The 18,738-nt window shown below is 43.7% G+C and overlaps 1 protein-coding gene across 1 annotated transcript; it reads right to left on the bottom strand.

The window, feature by feature from the left end:
* On the bottom strand, window positions 1–18,422 carry DDX6 (DEAD-box helicase 6). Its single transcript, XM_049799926.1, has 14 exons — window positions 18,290–18,422; window positions 15,639–16,102; window positions 14,067–14,130; window positions 13,483–13,587; window positions 12,102–12,231; window positions 11,514–11,660; window positions 11,176–11,274; window positions 10,314–10,432; window positions 9,762–9,890; window positions 9,311–9,427; window positions 7,625–7,688; window positions 6,621–6,722; window positions 5,701–5,880; window positions 1–4,362 (listed from the first exon to the last, which is right to left on the bottom strand). Exons 2-13 carry the CDS (start codon window positions 15,836–15,838, stop codon window positions 5,705–5,707), a joined length of 1,452 nt encoding a protein of 483 aa, XP_049655883.1. The 5' UTR covers window positions 15,839–16,102; window positions 18,290–18,422; the 3' UTR covers window positions 1–4,362; window positions 5,701–5,704.
* Window positions 18,423–18,738: the final 316 nt, after the last annotated feature.

Genomic DNA, 18,738 nt, shown 5'->3' with positions numbered 1-18,738 from the left:
TGGAGTTCCAGGGAGCTTTTATTGAGTTTAATCAACAAAATCGGGATTTTACCATTCATCTTTTTTGCACTCGGAACTCATGAAACTCTTCACAAGTCAGTGCAGCAACACACATACAGTCAGAGAAAATACACTCTCAACAAAATCTGAGCTCCACTGGAGAGTTTGCCAATTACCGATTTAACAGAAAGCCAATTTTCCCCTCCCTCCCCTGAATGTTTTCAAGGACTACTCCATGTTCTTTGCTGGTTAACAGTAAGAATACCAACCTCTTGACTAGGGACCAGTGGATTACAATATTCCACCTGAATTGCAAGTAATTTTTTTTCTTGAAATAAAAGTTCCAGTTTCTTTCAATAAAGGGAACAGTGACTATTTTCTTCTCCTGACACCCCTTCCCCATAATTATTGGTTAAAATACAGCAAAGGCTGTATCTTAATAAACCCATCCCTCCCCCCACCCCTCCTTACCCTTCCCTAACTTGTCTACACAGCAGAATTTAACAATGCTTCCACGTAGGGACATTTTAGCAACACAACGGTGAACTGAGCAAAACCTCTAAGATAATCTGCCAAAGCCTCATTTTGAAGATCAGATGCCTGCTCTTTGGTCCGGAGACCTCGTTTAACTGCAATTCACAAAAGATGGACCAGAAGTTCACAGCAATCAGAAAACTCCCTGTGCGGACTGCTGTTGCCCACCCTTTACCATGGCAGCCATACCACTGGAGTTCCTGGGAACAAAATTCACTTCGTCCTCAGAAAGCAGCAGCTGCTCAGCCCCAGGGGCATTATAAAGTCCAGCACTGGGACAAGAACCACCACAAAGGCAGCTCAGGAGACGTGGCAAGGCATCTCCGTAACCTCTAGAACAGAAACCGAGGCAGGACAGCCATCTGCTCAGGTTTGTGTCCTATCAGTCATTTGGGGAAAAAAAAAAAAAAAAAAAAAACCCAAAAAAAAAAAAAAAAAACCAAAACAAAAAAACCACCAAAACACCCCCCCCAAACCACAAACAAAACCCCCCAAACAAGTGTGTGAAGCATTTTTAAATCCTGAGAGCAGACACCCTCCCCCATCCCAAGTAAAAATAAAGAACAAAAGATCAGAATGAGATGATTTGATACCAACATGTATACAACATGAATTCATGTTGAGCTTCCCTGTTCTTACCCACAAAAAAAGTCACAGAGGGCAAAGGAAAGATGCTCCCATCTCATTCTGGAAATTGAAACATGTATTTGCGACCAACCCACCCCCCTCCCTTGGGGAAAAGCCCTCCAGCAACTGTAGTGCACTCCTGACGGCGCACACCTAGAGACCAGCCTACAGTTTCTCTTGAGTACGCTGGCCAAAGATTCGCGTCACCCTCTTCACAGCCACTTCACCCAGCTGTGAAGCTCCATTTCATCAGATTCACGGAGTGACATTTCTAGACTTCCGAGGGGAAAAGTGCAGAATACATCAGATTCTCATTCACGTCACCTTTGTCAGAGGAAGTATTTGACCTAGGGCTCATGACTGAAGGCTCCAACTAACACATAAATGCACAGGCCGGCACGTGACCAGCAAAAACAGGAGCTCATAAGGAATCTCGGGAAACCAAGATTTATACACACTCCTTACTCCTGGGTAGGGAAAAAACAACAGAAAACAAAACAAAACAATAATAAAAAAAACCAAAAAAACTAGGATTATCCTAGTCCTTTGGAGCATCTTTCCATTTGCAAGATTGCATCTGTTAGAGATAGCCTACTAGCACCAAAAATAGGCTGCTTCCTTCTTGACAAGAAGCCACCTAAAAATGGTGCCCCCGATAGTTTAGGTAAGTGCCAATCCTCAATTAGAGGCCAAGTTTAAAGTAATACTTTCAAAAATTCTGTGCTTCAAGAGGGACCATCAACACATGGCACCAGGCTAACCTACCACAAATCCAAGCAGAGCACACACGTCTGACTCGACATTGCTATCCTGTTCTTGTTACATGTGCATGCCCTGGTAAGATACAAAACTTTTATTTACATTTTTCATGTCTTTGTTGCACTAAAATGATCCCTCTTCTGTCTCTCTGGAAAAATCATAAGCTGGCTGCAGTACAAGAGCAAGATTTTACTTTTGGTCAAAGTTACCACCCACAAACTCCCACCCCCCACCCCCAAAAAGCACCCCAAAATTGTTTACATTTAGTACCTGCCAGTCAGATGTAAGCTGTGTGGCTCACAGAGTGTCTGTGACCAAGCTCTTGAGTTTGTACTCTAGTGCAGCATTTGCTACAATTACGGAGTCACTGCTGACAAAAGGAAAAAAAAAATCCCAAACACAAAAACCTTTCCATCTTGTAAAGTTGTTGTCAGGAGGCACCTGGCTTCTATTTATGATCCTCAAGGAAACGGATGGGTAAGTCCGCCTTGTAGTTCCAAACAATTTGACTCAAATTTAAAAAAAGAAAAAGGGTCAAAATGGGGAGAAATTAAGACAATTAATTTCTGCCTCAAAGGTAAGCAAGCATGGTGTGAGTGCAGCATCTGTATACGCAATAAACAACTGAGCAAAAGGGACTGCATTCATCCAGGTGCCTCCTGCCAGTGTTGGTGAACAGGCTAAAAGGGAATTTAAAAAGAGTACGGTTTTTGATTTGTCTCACTCCTTTTGCCTGTAGATCAGGCCAAACATCAAGCATGTTGGGAGGGGCACAATTTAAAGCAACACTACTTGACCAGAAAGCACTTTTCAGCAATATACAATGCAAAATGACAGACAGCAATTCATGCCAAACAGAGGAGATGGCAAGCAGCCTTCTGCAGCTTCTGACATTAACAGGGGTTTGCCCTTACCTGCTCACAAGTCTGTATAGAGGCTACTCTGGGCAGAAAATGCACAATGCTGCAGGAAGTCAATCAATCCCACAAAGCTCCAGAACTGTCAGTTTATGCATGTAAATTGGTTTTCTATGGTCTCTCTTAAACCCAAATCCACGCCTTACACATATACTGCTCAGCAACACTGACACGCACTGGATTTCCCTCATGCCATGGTGGAACACAGGTCACGGCTCCCTTCAGAGCTTGTCAAGTTCCTCAAGTTTCTAGGGGGGAAATCGAAGAGCATCTCCGAACAGGTTGAGCTACAGATTTTGAGGCCTTACGGCCCCACAAGTGATCTCTTCTATACGAACGGTACAGGACAGTGTTGCTAGCACCAGGGCAAACCCACCCTGACAAGGGACACTTGTAGAGGCCTGCTCTTCACAGAGGTCAGAGCCCTTCTCATTGTTTAGTGTTGCAGAAAACTGAGCCCCTCTCATCTTTAGCTGCTCCCATAATCAGTCTAATCCCTTTAACCCCAGCAACCTTCATCACAAAAGAAAAAGTTATATATGAACCCAAACAGAAAAAAAAAATCATATTTACAAAGTTTGTACAATATACACATCTGATTTTCTATGGGACACACTGCACCAGAGGAAAGAGGGCCATGGCTCTGAAACAAGTCTACATATCAAGTGCTGTAACTACTAATGGAGACTCTTATGGAAACCAGTCTTTAGTGTTCTGCTAGAGCATAGGGCTTTTCTTATGGCTCCTGCAAAGGATGACAGGCTACTCTTTCCTTCTGGAGCTATGATGCTGCACCTTATCAGCCCAGACTTTAAGTTGGTTTCGTTTTAAATACAGGTATTTACAGTGTGGGTGAACTGCAGATGCATATCAACTCCTCCAATTAAAAAAAAAAAAAAAAGTTGAAGAAAAAAGTAGTATTACCAATACATTTCACCTCCCAGCCCTGGGCTTGAGTACTTGGGGAGGAGGAGAGGGGGAAGAGAGGGGAACTTTGACCTGAAACCAAAAACGGCTGTTGATTCCTTGGGCTGTGTCGGAAAGGTGATATTCTGAATGGTCTCATAGCATAAGGCACTTTGCACGAATAAGTAACAAGCTCTTTAGCTTAAAAACAGATGAGTAACCAGGGAGAAGTTGAAATGCACTCAGTCGATGGTTGAAGAATTTGAAATAGCAGACAAGCTCGTGTTCATCAAGATTCTTCTCTTTTCAGGGTTTCTCTTCTTCCCTTGCTGCCCCTCCCACCCAAAGAAAAAAAAATTTAAAACCAGCAGTTAGTGCAACTAATGTTCAATCAGCACACAGTGCAAACAAGTGGAAAAACAAAAAGACATTCCTCTTTTTATCTTCTTTCTTCCTTGCTGCCAAATTTAAAAAGAAAAAAAGGCCGAGCTCTTTAGTCTTCATAGTTCCGAAATGAAAAGACGAAGAAAAACCCACAAAGAGAAGGGTATCCCCAAAGAAACGATGTGTCACAGATCTGGATCAAAGGGCTTCACCTTCTGGCATGTGTAATCAAAGCCTGAAAAAAACAAACCAAAAACACAACCACAACACACACAGTTAAATCAATTCTATGCAAAACCTGAACGTAAGTAATGAATCACACTGACTGTGCAGCAGCTCTGGAAAAGCAAAGGGCATTTGGAACAGCTCAACCTCAACCACAGCTTTGCAGAAAGAGGTGCTGCAAATGCCTAACTATACCCCATGGAGCATAACTACCTACTGGTTTCTTATTGTTTAGGAAGTGGCAAAGAGTTCTCAGGCAAGGTCACAGCATTCCCCTTAAGGAAGCCACCCTAGAGCCTTTTTCAAGTTCATCACCCAGGGTGGGAAAGTATTTATTTAGAAAACATGGAGAAAGCTCAGCCAGCAAAGCAGAGGCTGCAAGTCAGCTTGGTGAGACTGGCTAGGGCCCTCCTTGAATGATTTCAAAGAAGGGGCATCGGTTCATCTTAATGCTATCTAGCACTCTGCTGCTATGGCCACTTTTTTTTTTGTCACCCAAGAAGAATTTCAGCAGCTTCGTTGGGATTCACTTTCTAATTCATGATCTCTGAGAAAAGCACACAAAAGAATGCATTTTCAACCCAAACCGTACAGTGTCTCATCTTGCACAATATAGCAACTTAACTAAAACCAGATAAAACATCATCCTGTAGCTGTTTTGCCTGACTCCAATCCAGGGCGAGTTTTCTTCTTACAAAAGGACTCGACTTAGCAGTTTTTCCTCAGACAACAATCAGAAAAAGGACACTCGGGAGTCTCCGACAGTGAAACCTCATCGTCTCTTAAAGCTATTTAGACGACCTCAAGTGGCAGCAAAGATGAATTACAGCTTTGTTACCAACTTTGTTTACTCGCAACAGTTCTATGAACCAAAGGATGCAACTTTAGCTTGAACCTGTTCCTTCTTAACTGGTGAGGTGCTTTGGCTCTTGTTAGTGCTCTGTTCCCAAAGCTATCCGTTTTCTCTCCTCACCTTTTTGAGAGTCACCTTCCTCTCTGCCCCTCACAAATTTCTCACATTAGCTAAGTAATACAGAAAGAATTCCTTAGGCTACTAGTAGCCACCCTGGCCTCTCCATACACCCTTCCCTGCTTCCTTTTACCCCATTTTTGGTCTCCTTAACATGGTCAGCATTTCAATTAAAACAACTAAAAATTACTCATCCTCCACTCCCAGCTTCAAGCACATCCACAGAATTCCTTGCACCGTCTATCTCAAACCCTTGTTCCCACATTCAGAGCCTCTTCAGCACATCAGTTTCCCTCTTCCCCTGGGATAACATTCACACATCAGCTCTTCTTTCATCCAACACAACTCCTCTATTTGGAAAGGCATTTACATACGCACATGTTTATTGTTTCTCATCTTCTACAGGTTCACTGTGGTATTCTGCCACATACAGGCTCTTGTCAATGTTGCTTGGTATGGGTTTAATTTCAGTTCCCAACTGCTCCTCAATACTTTTCAGGTTGAATCGATCATCATAGGTGATCAAGTTGATGGCCAGGCCAAGATGACCAAAGCGACCTTGATGATGGAAAAAAAAAAAAAAAAAGAAAAAAAAAGACAGCCGACCTGAGAAATAGAAGGCTGATTGAAAAAGTCTGCAGACTATGGAGTTATTAACATCGGTCTCTGATGATACAAGTAAATCCAGAACCCGCCATAGGTCTCTACAACTTTCACATCAGTTTTTTGTAAGGACTTTCATACTGCTATAGGAATAAGAAAACCCAGGAGGTTCAAAATGCTCTGACCAAACCTCCTCATTAATTACCCATGAAAAGTCTTCCAGTACTACATTATACACATCCAGCCCTTCTTCAATAACAGAGTTCTTGAACAAGTCTAAACTACAAAGTTCAAGTACAGTGAGTTCCTTTGTTTACTGCCTTCCTTAAGGGTGTATTTTGCTGATGTCCAGACATTAGAAACATACCTTGGAACACACACAGAAGAAAACCATGCTTAAGACACCACAGAAGCCAAGTTTTCAGTAGAGAATTTTCCCAAACTCCAAACAGGAGCATCTATAAGTCTCCTGAGATTAAAGCAAAATATGCTTCCCCCCCATCCCCATTAGGCTGTTCAGGCCAGTTTCATTTGTTAGAATAACCATCTAAGATGATACCCAAAAATAAATTTCTCAGAAAGATCAAAGCTACCTAAAGTAGTTCTCAGACTAATAAAAACTAGAAGCCAACTGAAGCCTAAGAAACATCACAGTCATCAGCAACTTTGTACCTAAAAGATGTTTTTCCTCTCACCTGATCTGCCAATACGATGGAGATAAGTCTCTGCCAGCTTTGGGAAATCAAAGTTTATCACCACATTCACAGCTTGGATATCAATACCTCGGGTAAACAGATCTGAAAGACAAGCCAGGTCATGAAGAAAGTTACTTTCAATTAGATCAATTGCTGACAGTATTTAGGGTGAAAAGATTAACAATGATTAACATTGGCTTGCACTAGGTTCCACATATAAGCTTCCCTTTTATCAAGGACAGTTTACATACAATTCTGTTATGGCTGCTTCTTGCTCTTTATCCATTATAACCATGATTAATACAAGAAGAATGACCAAAACACCAGATCTGTACATCTATGCTGAAAAATTAGAACGAGCTAGTTTTAATCCATGTTAGACTACTTCTGAGCAGGTCGTCTTACACAGGTGTCTCCTCACACATGACTGTGCATTGCCAATGTCGCAACAGACCTGAGAGCAGAACTACATCCCACTAGCTCAACTATTTTTATTCTGCTTCTAGTAATTTTTGTTAAGAGGACCCAGACACGTGTAGTGATCAGCAGACACTGCCACAATACTGCCCAAACAGGCCATACAATGGAGAACTTGGATCATACACAGGCCAATTGAAACTGTAAAAATATTTAGAAAAGACGAGCTGTAAACATTTAAAGAATCGGCAAAACTCACTCGGGTGATCCTAGCCACAGCTCTACTGATATTTTGTAAAGCTTACAGCCCAACAACTCAGAGAGCACTTACGTGAAAATATGCAGAAAACAGAACTAGTGCAGAAAATACTATCACAGTAAAACTATTTGTCAGCAAGCTGCACCTTAAGTTTGTCACAAAAGGCAAAAATCTACATGCCTAAAGCAGTACATGCAGGCTTGACAAAGACATCTTATCAAAACATATGATTTTATTACAAATCACGCGATCTATTATACCAGGGCTAACAGCTAATCCGCTTTCTATCACAACCTTTAGAAACAGGAAAACGTTTAGGAACTCTTACCAGTGCAAACAAGATTGCGGCATAAGCCATTTCGGAAATCGTGGAACACACGATTGCGGTGCTCCTAGAAATAAATAAATAGATAAATAAACAAAGGGGGGGACCAAACAACAACCCCCAAACCCCACCAACTGGCTGTGACTTTGAGGTATATTCAAGTTACAAACACTGAACTCCAATCACATTAATTCCTCCTCGTCATTAGAGAACAGCTGAGTCAAAGAAAGCTGCTAGTACATATTTTTTAGCACTTCTTACCCACATATTCTAAAGAACTTACCAGAGGGGCGCTTGGTACCACTTTTAGACACTTAACTGACTGTGTTTTAAAGCCTCCTACAGTTGCATCAAAGCCACCTCAGAATAGGAGTATCTTGTTATAATTACGTGAAACACACATCAAGGAAGTTAAACTGGTAGTTTGACCATCGTCTTCCCCCAGCCTCCTGCCACATGCAGTGCATGTTTTATTCATTCCCTTAAAAACTGACATCGGCAGTAACTTCATTCTCCAGTATGTAGTATTTTTCACTACCAATTCAGAATTAGAGGTGGGATGAGACAATTCTCTGTGAAGACTCTCCTCCCACAAACAAGTCGCTTTGGGCCACGCAAAGATCAAGGAATATCACTGTTAAGGAGCAAAATTAACAGCAGGAATGAACAAGTTGAAGGTTTCCACACAAACATACCTGCATCTCACCACAAAGATCGTCTATGGACTGGTCAAAAGCATATAAAATTCAGACTTCAAGGAACCCATTTGCATATCTCTGTTCTCAATACTGACACCACTTCTTTTCTGCTTAATTGATTACCGATCTGCATATGGCCCAGCGAACATTACCATTACCTGTCAGTTTGATGAACAGCAAGCTAGGTTTCCTCTAAAGCTGTCATTTGAATTTATTCTAGCTTACATATAAAATTAAAAAAAAAAAATAATTCACAGTACTGCTGTTTTACATGCGTCACTTCAACCTTCTGCTATCTTTTAGTACACTTACTGAAAACAAGGATATTACAAGTATGAAGCTTGAGGACATGTGAGCTAACATACAATTAACAGAAACCTCTGCACCAGCAAAGCTGCATTGGCATTTTTTCAGCATCTGCACCAAGCCCACAGGTGCTAAGTTGCCGTACACCAGTCACGGCTTTCGCCAAGATGTTTGATCAAAGCCACCTCCCTGAATTCTCAGATTCCCCTACAGTCACAGTGCAAGATTTACTGTTTGCAAAGCCACACAGATCACTCAGTCGGCTGAGTAGTGGGGTTTTTGTTGTTTGTTTTAAATCAGGCTTGTTTTCATCTCTGTCAGTTACACTGTGTGGTCTAATATGGCTCCCCATGCTGGCAAAAGAGAGGCAGCAAGCACTAAGAACTGTGCCTTCTGGCTGCAATGTGTGTTTACACTGGACTAATTAACCTGACCTGAAGTACTCTTAAGTACCAACTGACCAGCCAACACTGAACAGTCTGGAAAGAGGTTGGGGGGTGGGGGGGGGGGGGGGGGGGGAGGGAGGGGACAGAGGGGGGACAGTCTAAAACTAAATCCACAGCAAAGCAATACATATTTCAGTTTTCAAAGAATATGCAACTTTAAAGCAAGCACAAGACTCAATTCAGCTGTGCAGTAAAGCTTGGGGTGGTGGGGAATAAACCGCTGTAGACTTCATACTCACCTGCCTCATTTTAGCATGGATATAGAAGCAGGAATAGCCCAGCTGGGAGATCTTTTTGGCTAGCAATTCAACCCGTTGAGAGGAGTTGCAGAAAATGATCGACTGGTTAATCTGGAGCTGAACATATAAGTAACATGCTCAGTAAATGCAGAATTTTACTAACAAAGGATCCAAGACATTAAGTCTAAATCTCTTCCAGAAAGAAAGCAAAGCAGGTATGCTGCTGGTAAGTTACACAGTACATATTTTTGTACAAGAGGGGAAAAAAATTAACAAAGGTCTGTAACACAAAGGTGTGCAGGGCAAGAATCACGCTTTTTTAGCTTCAGCTAAATAGCACTTTTTGACAAGCAAAAAGTGTTGTTACGCCATCTTTGCCACCCTCAGTCCTATTCTTGGTTCTGAAAGCAATAAAGCTTCTGCATGTTCTTGACCCAGCCTTACTGCTTACCCTGGAAAACAGCGTATTGAGGCAGTGTACTTTCTGACGCTCAGTTACATAGGCATAGTACTGGGTAACTCCCTTCAAGGTCAGCTCCTCCATCAGATTAATCTCGTAGGGTTTCTGCAAATGGGAATTCTGAAAAATAAAGATAAGGATAAAGCAGGCATATCTACACACAGAACAATGTAAGTACTTCCCACCCTCCAGCACATTTAACGTCCTCCACTGCAAGGATGCACTACCTAGCCACTCGCTCTTCATTCTATACACAGAACAGACAGGGTGAGTAAAATTTCACAAAAGATTACTTATAAATCCAAGGTGACCAAGCAGGCCAAACAGGAGCACCCTCTGGAAGCAAATCAGTGCAGATGGCATATAGCTGATGTACAAAGTGGAAAACAGTACCTTATAGGCAAGAACTGTGCATACCTAGCTTTCCTATGAATGCTACTGTGGATCAAAAATTATTTTCAAACTTCTGCCCTAGATTTAGGCTGATTTACTTCACATGCAATGTCGCTGCCATCATATGTATATGATTACATCTGCACTCACCATGAACTTCTGTACACTCAAAGGGAAAGTGGCTGAGTAGAGCAAAATCTGTCTGTTTTTAGGTAGCGTGAGAATAATGTCTTCCATTATTTGAACAAAATCTTGAGACAGCAACTTATCTGCCTGTAACAACAGAAGTAATAAAGAGTAAGTTAAATTAATGGGGCAAGATATCAGTCTTCTGGTAGTACCACATGGCAGGGTTGGCGAACAACAAACAAAACACCAGGAGCATTCTCCCTGCCCTTATGATGGGACCGTCCCCTTTGGAGCACACACCACGCTCCAAAAGATACGTGATTTAGCTGCTGGAGACAGGATTGGTCAGTAAAAGGAAGTTTACTGTCTCCTGGTTTTCAAGACTTTGATTTAAACAGAATCAAATTCAGGAAAAATAAATGGAATCTTAATTGAAAAGTTATCGGGGTTCCTATCAGAGTCACCCAAGAGCTTTCACACAACAATTTTTCTCAACCTCTCACTCAGAAGCCTGTATGCTATTGGGATGTTCATAAATCAGTTTTATAGACAATTATGTGGTAAGCACAGCTCACTCATTATAAACTGAAACCAAATGAAATGCATTGCTTCATTTCAGAATAGACTGTTAATCTATTCTCCAGGAATTGCAAAGACAACAGGAAAGGCAAACCTTCCTAGGTTGTTTTCTTAAGAGAATCACGTGCAGAACAATTCTTCTGCCAAAGTACCTTCTCAAAAATACCGAGAAATGGATGAGCTATAACCTTATAGTGTCTCTAAGCAAAGTTTGATTTGTTGCTGTGCATAATGAGGAGACTCGCCAAGACACATCACTGCTTTAACCTGGTGTTAAAATCCCAAGACATTTAACAGGAGCAACTTGCCTCATCCAATACTATCATCTGGACATGCTCAACTTTTGCTACTCCTTTCTTGATGAGATCGAGAATTCTCCCAGGGGTAGCTATCACCACATGCACTGTAAGGTTAGAAGAGCAAAAAAAAAAAAGTTAAGGCGACTAAACCAATGTTTCTAGCATTCATGGCCACATTTCATATGAACAGTTTTAGAGAATAACAACAGCATACAAACAGCAAACAAGACATACCACAGTCTGTCCAGTAACAGGCAAACAGTAACAACAAGCAGAAGTTCCACTGCCACACTGTAAAAGTCACAAACAAACAACAACTGTAGTGTAGCAGAAGTGCTCCAACCTGTATCATCAAGCCTCATTATGTCATCTCGCAAATTGGTTCCTCCCGTTGTTGCCATCACTTTGGCACCTCCCATGTGTTTGCTGACTTGGATACAGATTTGACTGACCTGCAGGGCTAGTTCACGGGTGGGAACAATCACCATTGCTGAAAGTTAAAAGTGTCAGCATGAGTTACTAGTAACACACTGTATCTTAAATAGTAATCCTTAGAGGGAGATAGAGACTTTACGAAAGGTGTATTTCTATGGGGTTGGATTTCCACTCTGGATATCCTGAACGAGACCTAGAAACTGCTTACAAGGCAAATTCTGGGAAAGGGTTCTCCGACCCTTGATATTCCCTCCATACAAGTCCCCCAGCCAGCATGCTTCCTTATTACTCCAAATTCACTTTCCAGGGCAAGACAGTAAAGTCCAGAAGATGTCCATTTCACCTCCCCTCCACCACTCCCCATTAACTTTCTTTGAAAGTACAAGCAGATAACCTACGCTGCTCAATTTCCTTGACCAGTTTTAGATTCAAGTCTGCAACGTAGCGACTGATACCTTTACCCGGCTGCAACTAAGTGAGATCCATCTCAACTGACCTTGTATATTGTCCTTCTTTAAGTCTAGCCGTTCAAGTAAAGGAATGAGGTAGGCTCCGCTCTTGCCTGTTCCATTTTTCGCTCTAGCCAAGATATCCCTACCAGATAAAGCAATGGGGATGCTCTCCTCCTGAAATGCAATGACAAACAGTACATGAGCAATCATAAGCCATGATCGCTCAAGAGGCTGCCCAAATTTAACTCTCCTCGCTAACAGTACCACAGGAAATCCGATTGTTTCATGAGCAGAATATCCTGCAACTGCAAGCAGCATAGATGCGCAGCAGGAAGGAGTTAAACCTGTCAGTAAAGAGTTCCCCAACAAAGCAACAGCTCTGCTCCCCATATCCCACTTAAAAGTCTTTAATTTGCCTGGTCATAAGAGAACCAGGGATCAGGTACCACAGGAACAGTAAACCCGTACTGACACATGAGGAAAAAAAAGTGAAAAATTAGGGAAAAAAGTGAAGAGAATGACAGTTACTAGCAAACCCCTGCTATGGAAAAAGATACCCACCTATATCTTAACATCAGAACCACCTCAGGCCATGTAATTCAAACCTGCATGCTCTTGTGATATACTTTGCATACAACCAGCAGGCTTTCCTTTTGAAACTTCAGCCATTCAAACACAGGCCCCAAGTATTTTTCATTTTGCTGTCTTGTACAGCAACAGCTAAAGAACCCTCAGCCTTTTGGAAAGGCAGCACAGTTAGAATCTGTTTTAAAGCAGACAAATTACCTAAAAGCCACAGTTTTGTCATGCAGAAAGGAGATACAGTGGCAGAGCTATGTCAATGATAACCCTCCAAAGAGCAATTAAATGAGGGTTCATTAATTCACCCACCCCCCTGAAGTTTACACATCAACAGTTCTTAACAGAACAAGCCTTAAAAGCTAAAGCAAGATGGAGGGACAGAAAAGCAAACTTGCTAACATTAATCTCTCTCCCATAATCTCCATTACACTCCTTCCAGATGCTTATGATAAAAAAAAAAAAAAGACTGCATAATAAAGCCATAGTTATCTTTGTAACAACTAAAGGCATGCAGCCTATGGTAACTCAGTTTTCGGGAAAATTTACAGAACAGCCCTGCTCTCACCAGGACTACTTACGTGAAGGGTGTTACTGAACAGAGGATTAACACACTAATGCCTCCAGAATGAAAAGGAAAATCTAAGTTAACTTCTCTAAAGTGTAAGTCAGTCCCATCTCCAAGTCACCCACTGCATGACTTTGTGATTTATTCAGGTAATAGAAATTCTCAACCCCAGTTTTCCCAAATCATGACATGAGTATCCGACATTTAAGCATGAATAAGAATTACAATAAATTTGTAAAAATTAAATACTGCTTGTAAGTAGTCTGTTTGTAAACAACCTGAATAGGAGATGGTTTTTCCCAGCCCATTTCAAAAATTCCCATCAGCAACTCCCGTTTCAAACAGTAATCTTCAAACTCGTTTCCTTTTGTGGAGGTCACGTCCTGAATAATCAAAAAAAGCACATCCATAAGATTAGGTCATACAACCCACAGCTGTAGACTGGTCTCATTCCATGAGAGACTGGCAATGCAGGAAGACCACAAAGCGCATTCCATTACTATACAGGAGTTCCCACTAATCTGTGCAATACCATTCAGTGGAGAAGGAAACATTTGCTTTCTCATAACCAAATACAGTACTGTAAACATATACTGACATCTTTCAATCTGCCTCGCAAGAAACACTGACAATCAGTCCCATGTCATAACACTAATAAAGTAAGAAATTCACAGCAAACACTGTTTTTGAGCTTTCCAAGAGAAGCATCTCCCCCAAGCATTTGTAGAACAAATTAATTCTTCATTTAAAACAGCAGGAGCTGAACTGCTTTTGAATTGTTGTTTAGGACAAATATTTTGCCACTGCAGCTTCTCCTCCCTCTTTTATTTAATATTTATTCCTACAATTCAACCATCCTTACCGAAGTTTTGATTCTCAAATCCTTTGGAGGGAGTTTTAAAGTCTTCTTCCAGTCATCACCAGGTCTATAGCAAAATAAAATAAAAATAAATTTAAAAAAAAGTTTAATAATTTTATTTTGCATTTTTAGCTTCTTAGATACACATGTCAGAACATGTAATATTTTCACCTCCTGAAAGCTAAAAGCACCTACACACACAAGCTCAAGTCTTCTCTGAGCTAAGCAGGATGCAACAGGCAGGAAACTGTAAACACATAAAACCAGCAATCTGCCAAGTGCACAGAGAATTTGTGAAATCTTTATCCAGTCATAATTCAAGTCCCATTTTTAGGGCACTGAATCAATCCAGTAGAACACAGATTTAAAACTGAGCTCTGACTTAGTCATATGACAGAAACTGGCTATAATAAATCCACATGAGAATATTTCATCACTTAAAAAAAAAAACAAACCAAAAAAACACCAAAAAAATCTCTTGTCCAGGGAACATCCATTCTTAATCTGTGAGTAATGTGAGAAGATAAAAAACACTTTTGGGGAGAAAATCAAGCAAGCACACACTCCGCTTGTTGAGCAAATGTTGTCTTTTGCTCTCAATGAGATTTAGACACCCATCCTCTCTTGAAAGCCACTGTACAGAGGAGAGTAAGTCCTTCTCTCCCCCAGTCCCAGGAAGTCACAAGTGAATTTTGATGAGTTTAACTCATCAGTTTCATTAGAGTAACTCATAAAAAAAAAAAAGGCGGGGGGGGGGGGGGGGGGGGGGCAGAACAAGCTAGGCAAACTTTAAGAACCTGAGTACTCCATCACGCACTCTCTGACAACAGCTGGCATTTCCTTCACAAATAATCAAGGAACAAAATAAAAGTGAATGTTGTTCAGGGGGAGGAGGAACCACAGGGAAAAAAAGAAAAGGAACACGTTACCATATCATCCAAGTCTTTTACATCTTTCAGAATTTCCAACCAGCCCACTCATGTTTTATTAGCACACTTCCAAAACCAGTTTGATGGTAGTAGAGCATCACAGTGGTACCACGTTATCTCAGCTCAGGCTTTCATGAATTAAAGCCGGAGTATCACACCGAGGAGAGCAAGGGCTACTGCTTAAGATTGATGACAGAAGATAACTGACTTTAAAGAATTTTCCACCATAAGAAAGAACTGCAACAAACAACTGAAAAGCATACACAACTGGACTGAGACTAGGTGGCGTTTCCTCCTCTGTCTTAAATTTCAGTTCAGATCCTTCCCACTCCCCAACTTCCCTCTCATACTACTTGCAATGAGCAAAGAAAACAGGATGCTGCTGCTGCTCAGTGGGCTACCTCTGACAATCGGCTACACATATTGAAAATCAAAGCATCACATTCAATTTTCACAACAAACACTCTCAGAGAGAAACTTGCACATGGAAATACAGCTTTCTTTTCATAATGCACGTCACAGGACACTTCTAGCCGTCAGTGTCATCAAACAACAGAAGAAAACTTTTTAAAATGGGAACCCAAGAACACTTTCCCATATGCAACTTTTAAAAGTTATGTTTGTGGCAACCGATACAAACACTTACTTAATAGCGGTGGTCATAGTCTGTGCTTGCTGTTGAGTGCCGTTATTGATTGTGTTGGCATTTTTCAGCTGGTTCATCTGTTGCTGAGTTTGTGTGCCTCCACCTCCTGGGCCCCCGCTGGGTTTTACAGGGCCTCTCAACTGCCCATTCTGACTGGATAGACCCATTATAACAGGGTTCTCTGTTCTGGCCGTGCTCATGTTTTTATTTTTAAAGATGTCTTTTTAGACTTCAAAACTTTGAAAGTCAGTACAGAAACTGTAATAACAGTTTATTAGACTCTCCAAAACGAAGAGATAAATAAGTCTTGCTCAATATATGAGTCCTTTATTGCAATGCAGGCAAGCACCTGTAAGTCACTCAAAAGTAAAGTAGTAACTTGCTCTGATGCACTGTGGATCAACTTTTTTTTAAAAAAAGCCCTCTAACAAAGTTGAGTTATATCAGAATTCACTTGCTTCAATCTGAAAGAGAAGCAGACAATAACAATTAGTATGTGGATTTTTAACTACATAAGTCACATCAGTTTACCTTTGCATTTTAAAAACCACTTCTTCACAGGCACTGTGCAACAACAGTACTTGCTCTTCTGTTTTCTTAGTGATTATTACCAAGACACATGTCAATTTTTTTTCCCCTTTCTATAAAGCTGTGCCCACCACCTTCAGTCACCAAAGATAATTTTCTGAACAACTGTATTTTCAGCAGCCTTCTAGTAAGTAACCACTTGAAATACACTACCTGTCCTTGCCCCTACCCCATAAAGTAAGCATGAATTATATCAATTGCTTTGCCAGTTCTCGAGGTTCCCCCACTTCTGCGACACAGCAAAACAGCCCTAAAATGCTAAGCAACAACATTACGGACAAGTTTGTGACAGGAAGCAAGACCACAATATCAAGTGGTCATTCCAGTTAGAACTGACAAAACTCTTAAATTACTCTGATCGCCCTTTGCACTTTGAAAAGGAAATAGAAACCATCTTTTTTTTTAATGGAAATAAACAAACAAAAAAGCCCCCCAAAACCAGCTTACCCTCCTCCAACCCAAAAATTAGTTCAACCAGCTTACTCAAACTTTTAAATTGGGTATTGATTTAACACCATTCACAATAGCGAAACTAATGATATCATCAAGCTGAACTGACAGTAGCTTCCTGTTTTGTTAAGTCTAAGTGACTGAGCCTAAACTGAAGCAGTGAGTAATATACATTTACACTAGTTATCTAGCTTCCTGCTTATGTCTTCCACATGACATTACCTTCCAGCTGTCAGTAACAACCCCTATTGCGCTCAAAGGATAACATTTGGTACACATGACCTAATGCTGACACCGTATTTAACACAAAGATGCACCTTACATAAAGCAAGCACGGACCAGAGTCGAAGAACTCGATATTAGGGAGTCAAGACACTCCTAGTCCAAAACCTTTCAGAAGCAACAGAAAATAGGCTTGCCTGTACAATTTCTCATCACGATGCATCCGTATCTTCAGAAAACGCAAAGGAAAAACTAGCAGACTACTGCTTCCTAACTTCAGTGTCGACAAAAAACATGCGCTTCCCCAGTGAATAAAAGGCATTTCAAGAGGATGGGGAAAAGGAATTCAGACTCTTCCCAGACCTCCCAGCTGTTTCCACGGGTAGCAATCCTAGCTTCACAGCAAAACTTTAAAGTTTGCAGAACTAGGATTTTCCTGCTAGTTATCCTCCTGACTGTAAACACTCTTTCAAGGCATCTTTGAAAGCAGACTGCTCCTGCCCACTGACTTTCTGAAAACCGGACGAGTCACACAAGTAACCAGGGCCGCCTAAAAGGCCCGGACACCAACGGCGAGGAGCTCCCCAATATTGTAGAAAATGGAACCTCTCAGTCCCTCGCTCCTAACTACCCTTTACGAGAGAGATGAAAAGAGAACACGCACAGCCTCACCGAACCCGACAAACCTCCCCGTTCCGAGACGAGAAGCGCCACCATTTCGCAAACCGGCGGTCCAAGAGAAGAAAGCCCCCCCCGCGCCCCGCACCACGACGCTCTCCTCCAGGCGCAGACCAGGTCGGCGGGCGGCCGGGCTAGCGGTCAGGGGAGCCGCCGCTAGACCCTTCCCCTCCTCTGCCAGCAGCCGGCCCCGCCGCGCCGCGCCTCGCCTCAGCAGGGCCCGGCCGGGCCGGCCCCGGCACAAAGCGGCCGCGCAGCTCGCCCGGCCGCCGGAGCCCCCGCGGTGCCCATTGTTTCCGCCGAGCCCGGGCCGCACTGCGGCGTCGCCCCCGCCGCGGCAGAGGGCGGCGCGGCCGCCGGGGCCCTGCGGCGGGGCCGCCGCCGCCCGCGAAACGCAGCTGCGCCACACCGGCACCTCCCGCCCGCGAACAATGGAGCGGCCCCCGCCCGCCGCCCCGCCGCTCGGGCCGGCGGCGAGCGCCGCCGCGGCCCCGCCCCGCGCGCCGGCCCCGCGGCCCAGCCGCTCCCGCCGCGGCCCGGCCCGGCCCGGCCGCCCCCGCCCCGCTCGCGGCTCCTCGGCGCCGCCAGGCCCCGCCGCTCCCGCGGCCCGCCGCAGGCCGCGAGGCTCGGCCGAGCGGCGGCGGCGGCGACCCCCCCTCCCCGCCCCGCTCGCGCGGACCCGCGCCCGCCCCGGCGCCCTGGCCCGTCCTCACCGCCACCAGCCGCGCTCCCCCCCTCGCCCAGGTATAAAATCCTCTCGCTCCCCCTTGGTGCCTTGTTATGGCGACTCGACGCTCCAAGATGGCGGCTTCCTCCTTCCTCCCGTGCGCCCTCCCCCTCCCGGCAGGGCAGGCCGGCCCCGCCCCGCACGCACGCACGCACGCACGGCGCGCGCCACGCCCGGCCCCGCGTGGGATCCCACGCACCGCGCTCCGCCGGCCACGTGACCGCGGCGGCGCCGTCCTTCCTTCCGCCCCTGCGCGCGATCCCGGTTGAGCCCGCGGCCGGTCCTCCGGCGGCGACCGGCGCCGAAAAGCTCGAGGGCGGCGGCGGGGGAAGCGGTCCCAGAAGGACCGCGGAAGGAATAACGGCTTCGGAGCGGGGGCAGCCCCGTCCTCCGTTGGCGGTGGGGCGGGCACCGCTCCCGCAGCTGCGGAAGCGG

The sequence above is a fragment of the Accipiter gentilis genome, chromosome 5, assembly GCF_929443795.1.
Source record: "Accipiter gentilis chromosome 5, bAccGen1.1, whole genome shotgun sequence".
NCBI lineage: Eukaryota > Metazoa > Chordata > Aves > Accipitriformes > Accipitridae > Astur > Astur gentilis.
This window is presented reverse-complemented; position numbering and strand designations above follow the sequence as displayed.

Excerpts from the sequence above, each read along its gene's own strand:
- DDX6 (XM_049799926.1), bottom strand. The coding sequence starts at position 15,838 with ATGAGCACGGCCAGAACAGAGAACCCTGTTATAATGGGTCTATCCAGT. Across the intron at positions 11,661-12,101 it reads AAAGAAGGACAATATACAAG|CAATGGTGATTGTTCCCACC; the intron begins GTCAGTTGAGAT and ends TTTAACTTTCAG. Across the intron at positions 11,275-11,513 it reads AATGAGGCTTGATGATACAG|TGCATGTGGTGATAGCTACC; the intron begins GTTGGAGCACTT and ends CTAACCTTACAG.